Genomic DNA, 17,226 nt, shown 5'->3' with positions numbered 1-17,226 from the left:
ATCTTCATCCAAAACCCACCTCAGCTCTCCCCAAATATCCTTTCAAGTAGATATGCTTTGCAGTGTTCCTGATAGTCAGCTGATTTGGACTATTTTGTACCAGGTGCAGGATGGGAAAGTGTTATTTCCCAAGTGGAGGATCCAACTTGGAAGAAAAAAAAAAAAACACACTGCTAGCAGCTCATCTCTTATTAACTGAGGGAGATCTAGCTTGAGTGTCTCAGCTGCCTACAAGTGCAGCGGGTATTTCATGGGGAGAGGTAGTCTCTCATGTAGATAGAGTCCAGGTTATTTAGGACATTGTAACTCAAAACCAGTCTCTTAAAACTCTAGCTGGAAAGCCACAGGCAGCCAGTACAGACCAAGAAGTAAAATGTCCTATGTTCCTGGAAAGATGTCCTTTTTACCAAAAGGGCTGCCGCATTCTACACTAGCTTGAATTTCAGAATGGAGTTAGGATTTGATTGGAATATGTTTTATCAAAACCTCATTAACCTGCCACATGTTCTCTCTAGACTTCCAGTGCCTATCATTCTGCTTGCCCAGGCATTTCTAAGGAAACAGACACACCTTCTGCTGTGCTCATCAGTCTGATACTGTTTCCTGATTCCTGTATGATGCTGTTACGCAGGTTCGTCTACACCCAAAGCTCTTGGTAACTTTACTCTTTACGACGTACTGTCAGGAAATAAATCAATGGGAGTACAGTACATCCATCTGATAGATGGTTGGCACAAGCAGTACAACACAAGAGTGCTTTCACTTAAAGCCTTTACTTTATTTAGTCTCAAGCACATACAAACACAACAGGTTATAGAGCACCCCAAATTAATAGTTACCCCAAATGTCTGGAGTAGTCTTGAGTGGTCAACAGACTTTTGATGGCCAGCCTTCCGTCTGCCCCGGGAACCTTAAGATGGATTCACAGCAGAGTTCACTTGATCCAACCCTCTTTCCCCTTTTTATGCTCAAAGTATTACATAGCTTGTCAATCACCAATAGCCACTGAACAAGCAATTTGTTATGCAAGACGTTTCAAGCCATTAGTTATACAGATGTGTTTTTGCAGAGTCTGCAGTCTCATGGGCCCCGACAAACACACACCAGAAATCAAATATAAACATACTTCCTGTCTTTCAAAACTGCATGCTTCAGCAGTTTAAAAAAAACTGCAACAGGATGGTGCAGAGTCTTGCTCAATTCTCATGGTCACTGTCCCTCCCCTCCTAGCTTGCCTAGTTATGCTAAGACTGCTATAAAGGCCTTCAGCGCTCTTGGCAATAAGCATAATAATTGATAGTCCAGTTACTAGCAATGGCCTAGGCACTTTGCTGGGCTGTTAAAATCTCCCCTTACAATGCCAAAGTCCAGCATTTGACAAGTCAATGGAGGAATGAGGCAGTGGACTTTAAGGGAGTAAAAAAATTAAGAAATAAGATTTGGGAAAGACCTACTTCCCCATCGATCTTCTCCACTGACAGCTGGGGCAGATTTCTTCCTTACAATGTATTTTTTAATACTTTGTCCAGTCTAACCATTTGAGCAACAGGAGAACCATTGAGCTCCTATAATCTAGGAGCGCGTTAGTCCCCAATTCCACAGCAGCAAAAGGGAGGGAAATGCACTTTCATGAGATTCTCCCTTCCCAGAACGGTCTGTCCCAGTCCTTGGCTCTGACTCAGGAGATGTGCCAGTGTTTTCTGTTGTCATCAGGAAAACCTTACTGCTCACATACCTGCTGTGTAAGGAGGCTGATGTGGCTGGGTGGAGAATATTGCCTGGCTGCTTGCTTTTCCGCCAGCCGCTGCAGCTCTGCTGCTACAATACTGTGGTTGTAGCGTCTGCTCTGGGAAGAGCTGTTTTCTGCATCCTTGTGCACCCTGGCTGAGCCTACACGCTGCCCACTTGGACTGCGATGGCACGAACCTGCCAAACACACAGTTTTCATCCACTTAGAAAAGTAAAGCAATGTTTTGGGCTGGAGATTGCTCCTCATGCCCTCTGAGGAGGGAGCTAAGACACTGAATTAAATAGGAGAGACTTGTATATTTGCAACAATAGAAATAAAAGTCGGCAGGAAACTTCTGCAACAGGCTCCATTGTGCACATTTGAGCTTCTCCACACCAACACTGAACCCTCATTCACCTCAGGATAGAACAGCTAATGGCACCCAGTTCCAATGGACATTGGCTGTTTGTTCTCATGTATTAATTATCTGTATTAGAGCAGTGACTGGAACTGAAGCAGCCGAGGTGTGGGGATTTGAGAGAGAGATGATATTTTTGCACTCATCCCAGAAAGTGAGGGGATGTTTGGAAGCCAAGTGAGTAGAGGGAAGTTGCCTCTGAAGAAACATACCTCTTTCTTATGTTAGTTGGACCTAAAACAATTTAAAGCATGGACACTTGGCTCCCTATTCAAAAAGGATCAGTAACAGGCATTTTCCACTGAATGCATCCGATGAAGTGAGCTGTAGCTCACGAAAGCTCATGCTCAAATAAATTGGTTAGTCTCTAAGGTGCCACAAGTCCTCCTTTTCTTTTTGCGAATACAGACTAACACGGCTGCTACTCTGAAACAGGTAGAACACAGACATCATAACCTTCTTATGAAGAACAAAATCAATATAGAAATATAATTAGACATTCATAGATTGAAAAATGGTTGGAGGGTCATAAACAGAAGATTATGATAGACAGCAAAGGAATGAGGCTGGGGAGGTGTCTTGGCAGGTTGATAGTGTTAGATCTGGATTTAATATTTTTATTAATGATTGGGAAGATAGGAATATTGATGAGATTCATAGGTGAATTAGGAGAAGCTGTAAACACCAATAAGGACAAATAAAATGAAGGGGCCTAGAGAGATCAGAAACATGGGCAGGAAGTAACAAAATGAGGTTTTATTTGAAAAAGATGCAGGTAATACATCTGGGAAGATAACACAGAAGCCAGATACTCTAAGGAAGGAAGAAAAACTTATGAAGTAGGAACAGATGAGAGTGAGGAGAGTGGGTAGCAAATTGAAAAGGAATCTGTAATGTGATACAGTTGTAAAAAAGGTCAGCAGAGTTTGCTGCTGCACAAACAGTGGCATCACGTCACAGATCAGAGAACTATGGTCTTTCCCTTCTTTAATATGATCTGACCTAGGACACTACACCATTTCTACAAAGCTGCTGACAAATTGGCGGGAATTTAGAGAATAGCTACAAAAATGATCAGGGAGCTTGAGAGAGATTGGCTTATGAGGAAAGATAACAAGAGGGACATGGTAACTGTCTTCAAGTACTTAATGTCTGTGAATACCAGGAGAGGAGAACAATTATTTAGAGAGAGGTAAAACAAAGTAAAACTAAGCACAATGGGATGAAGTTAAAAGGGTAAATTTTTGGCTGAATTATTGGGAAACCTTTCCTGGAAGCGAGTCTCTCAAATCACCTCCCATGGCCCCAGCACTAGGAACTTTTAAAACTAGACCAGACAAAACAGTGGTAAATGCATAGTAGGAAATAATCTGCATTGGCTCCTCGGAAGGCACCTAATGGGACTTTATCAGCTCTGGTTTCTAGGCTTCTCTGAATTACAGAAAGTAGATCATTCAGACAATTTTATTTAGTTTCAGGATTCCAGAGGTAGCAGGCATACACCCTGATCCTCTCTACAAGACACCCCTAAGCAGGCACTATACACAGGATGGCTTCACCAAAAGAGCATGGAATCTGCCTATGGGATGAAAGGCATGTCTGGTATTTTTCATACAAAAGCTACAATGGCTTTGCTTAAAAGCAAATGGATCCCTTTAAATAAGCTACTGAGCAGGTGCATCAGGTTTATTTTAATGCCAGAAAGCGCACCACATTGTATAAAGCAGTCTCCGTGAACATGTGACAGAGTTTGCTGTCCACTTCAAACCCAGATCTTCAAGGTTATTGCAGAGGGAAACCCACTCACAGTTAAAGCCTGCATATGTGGGCACACTCAGGAACATTGATCTGAATTAAGAAAAACTGTGAATTTAAAGTGGATTATTTAAACTGCATTAAACCCCTGTGTGAACACACTCATTCAGACTTAAAGTGGCTTTAATTTACTTACTAAGCAAATATGTAAAGAACATATGGCATTTTCCTCAAGAGTAGGGATGGTAGCGTGGATGTGCTAACCAAATTTCAATATCGGTTACATTCTGCCTCCCTAAACCTCTGCCTCCATCAGTTTCTGATGGATATGCTTTCTTCTTCTCTTCAGCTATCTTATTCTGTTGGGTAGCATTGCTCAACCTCTTTCCACCCTATAGATGTCTGTGCTTCCATGTAGAAAGAAAAATCCCTACATGTAATTTGTAAGATGTTTTGAGGTATGCCAAGATGAAAGAGCCTAGGGAAATATGAAGTTATATTGTTAACAACATTCCCTTAAACACTGACCCATTCAGATTTTACTTGGATGCCTTGACCATTTTCTGAATCTGTGACTAACTGCCACTTCTACTGGATGAGTCTCCTGCAGAACAGACAGGAATCCCCAGCAACAAGAACCCTGCATAGCCCCATAGAGGGCTTTTATACTACTGAAACTGCCCTGAAACTGTTAACAATAACAGACCATCATGTGTCAATGCTGTTTCAGTTGGGCACAACTACCCCTTCTCACATCATTTCCCACCTCTGCCATTCAGGCGAGACCCTTTCATTCCATACTGACTGAACCAGTTCAAATCCCCATTTATCAGCACAGAAAACAGGAATTAGTAGGGAGAGGCTGCTTTAATCCCAAAAAGGAATTTAGCGCTGATGAATTTTCACAACCCTGAAAATTAAACATTTCTGGCTATCGCAGAGCAGATAAAGGCTATGTACACTTTGCCCTGACCAAGCAGCCTTAAGGGTTATTATGCTGCCTCTACTCTACTCTTCATGGCAACTGGATTAGCAAATTTGAGATTGATCACTGCAGCCATAGGGACAGAAGCCCAGCTTGGACATTACGAAGAATTCTCCAATTCTAGGAGGAACCTTGACTGACAAAAGATGGGTTTTACCCAATGACATGTTCACGCATCCTGACTGCCCAGCACACTCACCTGCTTTAGCAGAGGATGGTCGGGACAGTCTTTGGCTGTAGATCTGAGCAGCACTTTGAAATGATGAGAAGGGCCCAATGGTGTAGCTTCCAGACCGACAACGATGCAACCCTGCATGGTTAGACGTCTGGTGGGACACTGGGTTTGTGGAGACAGACCAGTTGTCAGGGATTGTACTCTGGCTCTGGAAAGAAGGTGGGGAGGGTGGGGACTGAGTCAGTTTGGGACCAGCTACAGAAGCCAGGGAGGAGTGGTGACCAGGCACCTGTATGTTTTTAGAGGATGTGGCATGAGATGACAACTGGGAACTGATGCTTCTCTGGAGCGTGGCACCAGGAACAGAGGAGGAAGCATGGGGGTGGTCGCACTGGAGTAATTTTGACTCATCTTCTGTGGAAGACGGGGGCCCTGTTAAAACAATACAAACAAGCCAATCAGAATGTTTCATAAGTTAAGCAGCTTTCCAGAACCCCAAAGACACCAGCAATATGGCCAAGGGGCCTGTGCTTATTGGTCTGATGAAGCCAAGAAAAAAAAAAAAACTCCACCACCAGCAAGGGCTGGCAAGAACCAAGCTCTGATTCAGACATATCCTTTCCCCAAGCTCAAAATATCTTGCAGAGCCCTTTTACCACAAAAGACAGGGTTTTTTTCCTTCGCTCAGTAATCTTCCCCCATAGCTGGGGATGGGATTCTCTCAGCTTGATCTGCATCTAGATTCTGACCACTGTAGTTTCTCAAGATAGTTCTAAATCTACTAAGCAAGTATGGCTTCTACCTCAGTCATTTGCTGGAGAGCTAACTCTGCCCTGGTTTGGATGGGTTCACTTACGGGATGGCCTGGCTTCTTTGGGCTTGTAGCCTCTCAGCTCTCCTTCTCCACTTGAGTGTGCCACTGAATGTTGGGGCGGAGTCCTTTTCACTTCTTCCACCATCTCAGGAAGATCTTAAATGAGTTTTGAAAGTCAGGAAGCAGGACAGTTTAAGCTGTTTGTACCATGAGAAATGGACTGCAGGGTTTGAATATTGCAGAGACCCTGGATTCCTCCCAATATTTATTGTGGCCTACCCCTCTCCCCTTTTCTATCACTGTCTGTTGGCTTGATTCATAGCATTAGCGAATGCAGACTGCAAGCTAGAAACCTACCGCTTCCTTATGTTGGGATCACTAATCACTCAGCTATCAGACCCACCCGCTCTGGGCTCTGCACCCTTACCCTATGCACGACTTTGTCACACTCATCACCCACAGGCTTCCCATATCTTTATTGGACTTCCTACTTAGACCTAGATAATGCCCCTTTAGGGTTCTACATTCTTCCCAACTCTATACTGGGTCACCATGGCCAACTCTTGTTTCTTATAAGCTCTCTGACTCAGTACTGCACAATACACTTACCTCCTTGGGCCCTGTTTTCTGACTGGTTGATGCTACTGCTAGGCTTCGTGGTCCTGGGGTTTGTTCCCAGAAAGACACTTGCTGACTTATTTTTGTGTGTGTAAAATGTCAGCACCTCCTCCAGGTCACTCTCCCTGAGACAGAGGGGAAAAGAAAGGGCCTAAGTGAGGATTCCAGGAGCTTCTGCCATTGCATGACAGTCACAATGGAATCAAGTATCAGGGGGTAGCCGTGTTAGTCTGTATCCACAAAAACAACAAGGAGTCCGGTGGCACCTTAAAGACGAATAGATTTATTTAAGCATAAGCTTTCGTGGGTAAAAACCTCACTTCAGATGCATGGAGTAAAAGTTACAGATGCAGACATAAATATACTGACACATGAAGAGAAGGGAGTTACCTCACAAGTGGAGAACCAGTGTTGACAGGACCAATTCGATCAGGTGGATGTAGTCCACTCCCAACAATAGATGAGGAGGTGTCAATTCTAGGAGAGGCAAAGCTGCTTCTGTAATGAGCCAGCCCCTCCCAGTCTCTGTTCAAGCCCAAATTAAATGGTGTTAAATTTGCAAATGAATTTTAGTTCTGCTGTTTCTCTTTGAAATCTGTTTCTGAAGTTTTTTTGTTCAAGTATAGCTACTTTCAAATCTGTTACAGAATGTCCAAGAAGACTGAAGTGTTCTCCCACTGGCTTTTGTGTGTTATCATTCCTGATGTCCGATTTGGGTCCATTTATTCTTTTACGTAGGGACTGTCCAGTTTGGCCAATGGAAACAGATCATGAGGCTGAAGAGGAACAAGCCAGAGGAATTATTGATCTCCTCAGCCTTCTAGGGAAGGAATGCCTGGAACTGGAACATGCTCTGGTCTATAATGTAATATCATGGTGAAACGTGTGTAGGAACACTATATGTACAATTATGAACACAAGCTGAAATTATGACTACAATGTGTTTACCAGACCGGTTTTTTGGGGGGCGGGGGGATGGGATGTAAACCTGTTCCTAAAAGACAAAGGACAAGCTAATGCCTCTAGTCAGGTGTCAAAGTTGATTGGCAACCAAGTGGGGCAGGAACAGATTGATCTGCAATTTAGCAAGCGACATCATGGAACCTCTTTCATCACAAGATTCCATACCTCTGTCCCCACAGCAGGAATGAACTTTATCTAGGTATAACCCTCAGAAAAATGCATTTCAAAGGGTGACTGGACTATAAAAGGGAGGGGCAAAAACCACCCCAGGATCGCTCTCTTTCTTTCTCTTCCTCTCTTTCACCTAATACGACAAAGGAACCAGGCCTTTGATTTTGGGGGATGACCCTGTTTTGGAATTTTGGTCAGAAATGATGCTGGGAGCATATGTAAGGATTTTTCCCTGAACCGAGTCCAGTTTGTTAAGTTTTAGGTACTAGAAAGCATTTTATCTTTATTTCTCTTGTAACCATTTCTGACTTTAATACTTTGTACTCGTACTCCCTTAAAAATCTTTTTGTAGTTAAATAAACTTGTTTTATTTTTTTAATCAAAACTAACCTAGTACTGTGTATAAAGTGAACTGTTTGGGTAACTCCACTTAAAGTAGCAAACTGTTGCACATTGACCCCTTACAGGGGCAACAGACCTCTAAGATCTGAGCTGCCCAGGAGAGGGCTGGACAATGCAGAACACATGTTTTGGGGGAAATCTGGGACTGGGAATGTGTTGGGGTCACCCTGCAGGTAGTAACCAAGGCTGCTGGAAGCCAAAGTGTGACTGGTGGGATGCTGACTGGCTGCTGGGGTCAGAGTTGCTGGACCAACTATATACAGCCACTCAGGGTGTGACCTGCAAGCTGTTTGGCTCTTTGTGAGCAGTCCAGGTTGGGACATATAACAGCAAAGCACTCTGAGGCACCAAAATTGCAGAGCAGACAGTGACAAACCCTCACTGGTCTGGACTGTACCCCGGAATGTGATAATTGCACACAGGGTAAGCAAGCCAGCAGAGGGTTACTGCCAGTAACAGTCACAACATGACAGTCCAGCAAGGTAAAGTAAATTAATTGCTAGCAGTCACAATTCCGCAAGATACCCTTTGCATATGCACACTTACGGGATGTGCTCCTGGTGTCATGAAGCTTTGGCAAAAGCAGCACCTATTCAGACAAGTCTTTCTACCTTCAGGGCACACTGCAAAGCTCATTTTTTTCTCTCAGGCATTTGAAAGGGTAGGAATATGTAAGGGTGAGGAACTGTTGGATGGAAGGGTGATTTAAGCCTTTGGGTTGCCTGGTTTGTTGGTAGTGGGTTACAGTGAGTTGTACTGAACAATTATGGCTGGATATTAATTTTGTTGTATTTTTAAGTTGTGTCAAGGGTGTCAAAAGCCTATGACTAGGCACTCTTTGAGCATGCATATACATTTAAATAAAACAAAAGCATACATAAATAAAGGACCACTTCATGGCACCAAGGTTATGAAGGGGCAGTTGGATAAACCCTAGTTATCAAGTGGTGACTCTTAGATTCCATCTTCTCCAGGGTCTCTCCGATTACGTTGCAGAACAAGCACTCACGATCAAAAGGGATGGTTGAGCTGCTGGAAACAGACCAGATGATTTAAACCAGAAGTACCCATGCACAGTAATGTCCAACGCCATATAGTTTTCAGATGTACCTGATGCATCATATGAAGCAGAGAGAACATGTCTAGAAACTGTTTAACTCAGCAGCAATGTCTTTTGCCACCTTCTTTTGTACCTCAGGCAGATGGTCCCAGCAAAAGAAGTGTCCAGTTCCAAGCTGGAGGGAATATCTGGCCACAATTAACTGCAACATGGACTCCCATATTCCTAAAGAGTACATACTTCTGCCCAAGACATCAATCTTCTTAGTATCCCTGTCCAGTGGAGTAGACTGCAGACTGACCAACTCCAGAGAGTCAGTCTTTTTACTGCACACAAAGACCACCAAAAGCCTGGTATAAAGAAATGGGAATCCCTGCTGTGGGACAAGGAACAAGCAATCTGCCTTCTTGGTAACAGCAAGATAGATGCTAAGGTCAGCCGGATATTCTGAGCCACCTCTCCTCCTCTGCACTATGGTGATGAACGTTTCCTTGGACCACAGTAATCTCCTACTCTAAAGAGTCTACCATCCAAACCGGCAACTCTTGAAACAAACCATTGTCATCAGAAAGTAAAACAGATGCAGTCATCATGATATCATCAGGAAATGGAGAAGATACTGAAGTTTCCGGATCAGTAGCAGAGGTCTAGCTGGCATCACCCCCTGCTTTCTTCTCATCCAAACCCAGTAAATCACTGTCAGTGTTGGTCAGACATGCAGGAAAGAAAAGTTTCACAACTGGTTGTAACAAAGGAGGTGGAGATTGTGCCTTAGCTCTCTCAGAAGAGTGTGTTAAGAGTCAATTGAGAAGTGTTCCCCTCTGTAGCCCCTGGCCCCCACGAAGTTGTGAGAAGTCTGTCAATATGGTCACATCATCCATAGGTTAAATAAGGAACAAAGAAAAGGAACCGGCATAAGATTTTCCCAGAGGACTTGAGAGGCCTTGGAGAAGAAATTCCTCATCATTGGCGGTCTTCAAGAACAATTGAATATAATCACATGGATGTAATATTGCATAATATTGTTTTTCATACCACCCCAACTGACACTGAGGATTTACCCTGTATGTAATACACATTTCCTACCAGATTCTAGCAAGTTTAAGGCAGGTCAAATCTGGAACCGACAAAACTGCAGAGTGCTGGTCCTTTAACATTAATGAACCACTCACAGTTAATTGTTTTAGCAGAAAGAGAAAGAAGCCATGGTCATAGCAAGGAGTGTGCTACACCTCCCTCCATGTCTTAGGAAGCATAGTTCTAGATGGTACCTGGAATTCAGGAAAGAGGGCAAGGGTGGGAAGTGCTTGTGAAGACAGGAATTTGAGAAGCAAAGCCATGATGGAAGCTTAACCACCGAAGATCAGGGCAATCTCAGCAGCAGCCCTAGCCTTGTTTTCCTTCCAAGGTGTGACTGCATTTGCTCCAGTGTGACAGAGAGTGGATATTACAGACTATGAACACTTACAGGGCCTGGATGGAGTCCACACTGTCCTTTGGGTCTAATGGCAAAAACATCCATCATACACCCTATGCAGCAGATACTGATGACACAGCAGCAGTTTGGGGAGGTAGGATGGGGCAGTACAATGTGCTACTTTATTACACGGGGTAAAAGTCCATTCCTACCTTGCCTTAGTAACAAAGTCCTGAAAACCTTCAGCATTCACACCCTCCTCTTCCTCTTCTTCCTGTTTCCTTTTTGATCTTGTCTGAACCATCTGCTCAGTTTCCTGCAAATAAGCATATTAGTTATCTATCACTCTACCTCTCTATGCACCCCAATACCAAGTGCTGGGACACAGGTATTGCCCAAAGGGAAAGGATTTGAGAGCAATTTCATGCTATATAGAACAAGGGTATTGCCTGATTCCATAACAGCCAAATTGATAGTGCATTTCACTCTGTATATGTGCTTGCCTTCCAGCAGTACTGGTTTGGACAAGCTGCAGAATCTGTAATTGCAGAGGGCCCCCAGAAACAGAGACACATGTTAATCTCTTCACTCTACACACATTATTAAAAGTGATATGCTGAACAGCCCCGACTAGCCTGATCAAGTGAGTGCTTTTGCTATAGATGTGACCTTCTTATTAAGACATGGGGACAGAGGGTGTCCTCCTTTGCTAACTCTGGGTCCCCTCCATTTCTGCTGCTCCTGCCCCTAGTGGAGGATTCCTCCTAGCAGTTTTTGTTCCAACCTACTTATCCCCAACTAAAGCATGGCAGGGGGAAAGCAAGAACAAAATTATATTGGAGGGGCTTAATCAAGTGGGTCTACAGGGGACTCCCCCACTCCGAGAACTCACCTCTAGATTTGTCTTTTGGCATGTGTCAGTGAGAGAGAGGGGTTTATATATTGGGACCAAACATGAAAAAATATGTAGCCAAAACAGTCTCTCAGTAGCTTAAAATGAGAGGTTACTCACCTTGGTGCAGTAACTGGAGTTCCTTGAGATCCGTGCTGCTGTGGGTGCTCCACTTTAGGTGTACCTTTGATCGAAGATTTTTGGCAGCAGTGCCCATTCGGGTTGCTCATGTGCCCTGCACATCCTTGTGCCACGTACCGAGGCTCATAGGGCTGTGCAGACGAACCTCCCTCTGTTCTTTCTCTACTGCAAAGCCCACAGACGCAGCTCCAAAGCAGAGGGGAGGAGGGCAGGTAGTGGAGCACACACATCTCAAAGAACTCCAGTTACTGTACAAAATGAGTAACCTCTCCTCCTTCTTCAATAGTAGTGTCCCTGTGGGGGCTCCACTTTAGGGGACTCCCTTGCAGTAACACTTTAAGGACATGGGAGTTTTGGAAGAGTTCATCACTGAAGAAAAAACTGCACCTGATCTTGCAGCATGAACTAAGGCACAGTGGTTGGCAAATGGGTGCACTGAGGACCATGTTGCAGCCCTGCAGAATGTTTGAGTAGGGCTACAGATGTAGACTGTAATCTCAGAGTGCATCGCCACTCTTAGGGGAGGTGTAATCTCAGTGAAACCGTAACAGGCAATAAAGCATCCAGAGATCCATTTAGAAAGCCTCGGACTGAAGATAGGTCTAGGGGAGCACCTAAATGCAATAGAAATAAAAAGAGTCTAGGGGTCCTCCTGAATGGCCTAGTTTTGTCCAATTAAAAGACGAGTGCCCTCTTAACATCTGTGTATGAAGGGGAAGACTCCTGTGTAGACGGATGTGACTTTGGAAAAAAAAAATATGAAAGGTGAATAATTTGGTAGATGTGAAAGTCAGAAGACACCTTAAGTAAAAACTTTGGGTGGGGTTGTAAAGATACCTTCTCCTTGGAGAACAAAATAAAAGGAGGGTCTTCCATTAGAGCCCCCATTTCCCCAAACATTCAAGCAGAAGTGATGGCCACTGAAAAGGCTGTCATCATAGACAAATGTAGCAGTGAGCACATAGCCAATGGCTCAAAAGGCTGTTTCATGAGATGGTTAAGAACCAGACTGAGATCCTAAAGCAGTGTAGATGCTCTAATCTATGGAAAAAGATTTAGGAATCTCACTGTGGTAAAATGAATGAATACCAAGAAACCTTCTACTGGCACATGTAAAGCTATTATTGCTGCTAAATGTATCTTGATGGAACTCCTAGAAAGGCCTGAATTTTTCAGTTCCAACAAGTAACCCAAGACTGAGAAAACAGATGACTGGATAGGAGAAAAATCCAAAAGTTACACCAAAGATTACATAGTCTCCATTTCTGAAGGTAAATATGTCTCGTAGATTCCGTTCTCCTATTTAAAAGTGTATTTTTTACTTCATATGAAAAAGGCAGTCTAGTCCCAAGAACCACTGGGGAACTAAACTTGCAGTTGCAGAACATTCACATTGGGGTGAAGTGTATGACCAACATCCTGAGAACAGTTAAAGTTTGATGGGGAGCCACCATAGAGGATGGGAAGTGAGTTTGATGAGGTAAGGAAACCAAACTAGTCTTGGCCAAGTTGGTGTAATCAAAATGACTTTGGCTTGGTCCTGTCTGATCTTGACACAGATCTTTAAGAGCAATGGAGTTGGAGGCTATGCATAAAAAAGACCATTTGTCCACGTAATGAGGAAAATGTCACCTAGAGATTGAGAATTGAGTGCCCCTCTGAAACAATTTCCTGCACTTTGTGTTGGCTGCTATGGCAAAGGGGTTGACTTCTGGAAATCCCCAAGCTAGGAAATTTTTGTGGAGGACTCGAGATTCCAATTTCCATTAGTAGTTTAGGGAGAAATGTCTGCTGAGGGTGTCGACGATGGTGTTTTGTTTAACTGGGAGATAAGAAACCAATATGGCTATCTGATCGGCTATGCAGCAGTTCCAAAGCTTTATCGTTTCACTGCAGAGTGAGTGGGGAATGTGCTTAACCCTGATGATTAATAAAACACATGTGCGCTATGTTGTCTGTCAAGATCTTGATGGACTTGTTTTTAAGTAGGGGGAAGAAAGTGGAGGAAAGCATTTCTGAACTCTTAACTCCAACAGATTGACATGCAAGCACTGTTCCTGTTGTGACTATTTGCCTTGGACTACAGGAAGACTGATTGTTGGGTAATAAATTGTCCTGAGCTACCCCTGCCAACATCAAAGATGCAACGTGGCATTTTGCGTCACAAAAACACAAGCTGCAATGTGTCCCCGCACTTGCAGACATGTTCTTGTTGGAACTTGAGGGCTGAGCTGCACTCTTAGTCTCTAAGGTGCCACAAGTACTCCTACTCTTTGTATAAGATCCTTCAGAGAAAGGAATATGTTGAGAGGGAAATAAGCTCTACCTATTATCGAATCCAGAAATGCTCCAGTAAAGAGAATTCATTGCGGAGGAGTCAAGATTGATTTCTCAAGATTTATCTGCAGGCCTAGACTTTGGAATAGTAAAGTTATTGTTTGAACTGCTGACCAAACCTCCTGATAAGACCACGCCTTGAGGAGCCAGTCCTACTAAACAATGGAAGTAGGCAGCTACCATAATTTGTGAGAACACCCTTAGGGTGGATGTCAGGCCAAAAAGAGTAGGACCTGGTACTTGTAATGATTTTGGTTGAACGTGAAATGAAGAAATCTTTTGTGAGAGGAATAAATCACAATGTGAAAGTAGGCATCTTTGAGACTGAGGGTCACAAACCAGTGCCCTAAATCTAGGGAGGGAATAATAGCTGCTAGGATACAATCCTAAATTTCAGATGTCTGACATGCTTGTTCAGTTGTCTGACATCTAGTGTCTGTCTCCAACCCCCGTTCTTCGTGGGTATCAGAAAATATCTTAAATAGAACCCTTTTCCCTGTGTTGAAGTGGGCTGGTTCTATGGTTCCTAGACTTGGGAGTCTCCTGTGCCAGCAACTGATTGCGAGAGGGTCTCTGAAGAGGGACAGGGAAAGGGGTTGGAAGGACAGGATGGCAGTAAATTGGATTGCATAACCTGAAGTAATGGACTGTAATACCCATTTGTGCAATGTTATAGCCTCCCATGCTTGATGAAATAGAGAGATGGTGTCCAAATTAAGAAAGAGGGGGGTTGTCATGCAGCTGAGAGAACCTCATCACTGGGTAGTCTGGACTCATGACCAAACCATCAAAACTGGCATTTGGATGATATTGAAGACTGGGATGAGGTAGTTGTAGGCTCTCTCTTTGAAAACTTCAACCTCTTAGCTGGTGGTCCTGGAAAATTGAGCAAGGTTGGATCTTTGTGTTGACTGAGACCTGCTAAACTATCTTATTTGCAGATGTGTATATCCTCAAATACCTAAGTGTGGTTCTAAAGTCCTTCAGGATACGTGCAAAACGTCTGGTCATCGAAGGTTAATCCTCCATGGTTGACTGTACCTCCTACAGAAACCCAGACAAATGAAACCAGGATGCTCACCTCATTACTACTGCAGTGGAAACAGACCTACCTGCAGTGTCCGCAGCATTGAGCAAAGGTTGCAGTGAAGATATTGCTAAGAGCAGACCCTCCCTTATTATGGTATTGAAATGGCTTATCAGGTGACAATGATGAGATGTTTGTAATGGGTGCAACCTCTTTGTTCACCTTTGCCTCTTGCTCCTCAAAGGTCTCCTCGGGCTCAGAATGGGGAGGAAGGATGGACAGTACCAGTGAACAAGATCTTCTGTGTGCCCTGAGAGACTGAGCTACGGTCCCTTGACACTGCTGGCAGTACATTGTCCATGAATCCCAGCAAGGCTAATAAGGGAGACATCCAACACTGGTCATCCCGAACACTGGTAGGCAGGGGTCTGGTGCCCTGCCTTTGTTGCATCTGGGCAATGGGGAATAACATCTGGAATAAATTGGAGAACCTTGAACTGAAAGTTCAGAGTCTGAGTCAAAATGTTCATCCACATATTGTATCAGAGGTAGCAACTCCTCCTCAGGGATAGTGGAAGATGGAAAAGAGGTAGGTCTCATGGAAACATGAGCAGCTGGTGACCCAGCTGACCCCAGAACTGAAAAATGTCCAGAGGTTGCAAAGAGCAGAGACTCAGGCTCATTAGCAGGGACTCTAGTTTTCAGTGATAAAAAAACCAATTATCCAACAAAACAAAACAAAAAACATGAAAAATCCATGTGTTTCCATGATTAAAATGAAATGCTGAACTTTAGTTTCCCTAGCCACAATATACAGTAGAACCCCATTTATCTGAACCTCCATTATCCAGCTCTCCATATTAACCGAACCACCAGCTGCCCAGCCTAACCACTTGAGCCACCATCTTAAAATAAGAGATAAAAAGCTCTTTGAATAATCAAAAATTTGAATAATCAGGAGAATTGGCAATCTGGCCTCAGTCCCAATTAGATCAGATAAATGGTGCTCCACTGTAAATTTAAAGCGCATTCAAAAATCAACCACAAGAGGGGGAGGTTGCATTTAACTGAATAAGTGATATGGTACTTTCAGTAAAATTTAGTTATGTGTTTTTATTTTTTCACAAAATGTAAAAACTAAAGATTCTCTGTAAAAACACAAATTCTGCATTTTTCCATGGCAAATGGATTTCTAGGATCCCTGCTAACTAGGTACCAAAAACTCTTGTGGGTACTGAAATTCCTGCAGTTCCAGGAGCACAACAGAACTTGGTACTGGCACTAATGATATTGCAGACACTAATGATGTTGTTGGTATCAAGGGGGTCTAGGATTCCATTGAAGCCAATCTCTTGGTAGTAATAGCAGTCGGTACCGACCCCTTTAGCACTGTGGTATGGGTCTTAGTTGAAGTATTAGCGAGCTTCATGGTTCCTGAAGTACTTGGAGTATCACTAGCACTCCTCTCGGGGTCTGAGGTCTCCAGTGACCAGAGCTCCTTTGATGAAGAACTCTCTATTCTGCTCCTTTTAATCCTTTTCCTTATACTTTGAGTGAGAAGCTCTCAGTACTGGCAGTGCAGTTATTGGTACCTCACTCATGGATATTGATGGAGACTGGGTTTTCAATGCTGTCTTCCTTTTGGTGACCGTGATCTTGACTATGGGGCACTGCAGAAGTGGAGAGTCCCTATATGCAGCATTTTCTACCACCACATCAGCATCTGGTCTCAAGGCTTGCTTCACCATTAAGAGCCTATACTTTATTTCCAATACTCCGGGTCTTCCTTTAAAAGAAGACCAAATCTTACACTTGCTGAGAATATGAGAATTTCCCAACCAACAAATGCATTAGGAATGTCCACCACTAACACAGATTGCTTCTCAACAAGAGAAGCACCTTTTAGAGCCCAGCATCCCTGTACAAGAAACTTTGTTGAAGCCCGTCAGTGGGGGGTTGGGAGGGGAAATGTATTATTTTTAAGAAAGGGAAAAAAGGGTGAAAGTGTTCCAACTATAAGGTACTAAATCTATTACTACTGAGACCTAACTATAAAAGATAAAGCACAAATACAAGCGGGAACAGGCACACAGCAATGAGGCACACTGCTAGACTCAGTCTTTGGCCAAAGGCAGTTCAAAAGGAACTGATATCAGTTCGCCCATGCAGCCCTATATAGCCTTGGTACAGGGCATGAGGATGTGTAGGGCACAAGCATGGGCTGAACGGACACTGCTACCAGAAATCTCTGATCAAAGGCGCAGGGCGCACATGCAACTAAAGTGGAGCACCCACAGGGACACTACTTGAAGAAATTGTTTA

At 43.6% G+C, this 17,226-nt stretch overlaps 1 protein-coding gene across 12 annotated transcripts in view; it reads right to left on the bottom strand.

Moving 5' to 3' along the window:
- TTLL5 (tubulin tyrosine ligase like 5) overlaps window positions 1-17,226 on the bottom strand; it is a 210,238-nt gene that overhangs the window by 115,611 nt on the left and 77,401 nt on the right. For all 12 annotated transcript variants that reach the window (XR_012159502.2, XR_012159503.2, XM_073349243.1 and 9 more), the window contains 5 exons: window positions 10,720-10,823; window positions 6,486-6,619; window positions 5,919-6,032; window positions 5,087-5,494; window positions 1,736-1,926 (listed from right to left, as the gene is read on the bottom strand). Coding sequence is in view for 10 of the 12 variants with exons in the window: in XM_073349243.1 (XP_073205344.1) it covers window positions 1,736-1,926; window positions 5,087-5,494; window positions 5,919-6,032; window positions 6,486-6,619; window positions 10,720-10,823 (951 nt within the window). In the remaining 2 variants the exon portion in view is untranslated. The remainder of the gene's footprint in view (window positions 1-1,735; window positions 1,927-5,086; window positions 5,495-5,918; window positions 6,033-6,485; window positions 6,620-10,719; window positions 10,824-17,226) is intronic.

The sequence above is a fragment of the Lepidochelys kempii genome, chromosome 6, assembly GCF_965140285.1.
Source record: "Lepidochelys kempii isolate rLepKem1 chromosome 6, rLepKem1.hap1, whole genome shotgun sequence".
In the NCBI taxonomy this organism is placed as follows: domain Eukaryota; kingdom Metazoa; phylum Chordata; order Testudines; family Cheloniidae; genus Lepidochelys; species Lepidochelys kempii.
The sequence above is the reverse complement of the archived record's forward strand: the minus strand, read 5'-3'. Positions and strand labels throughout refer to the sequence as shown.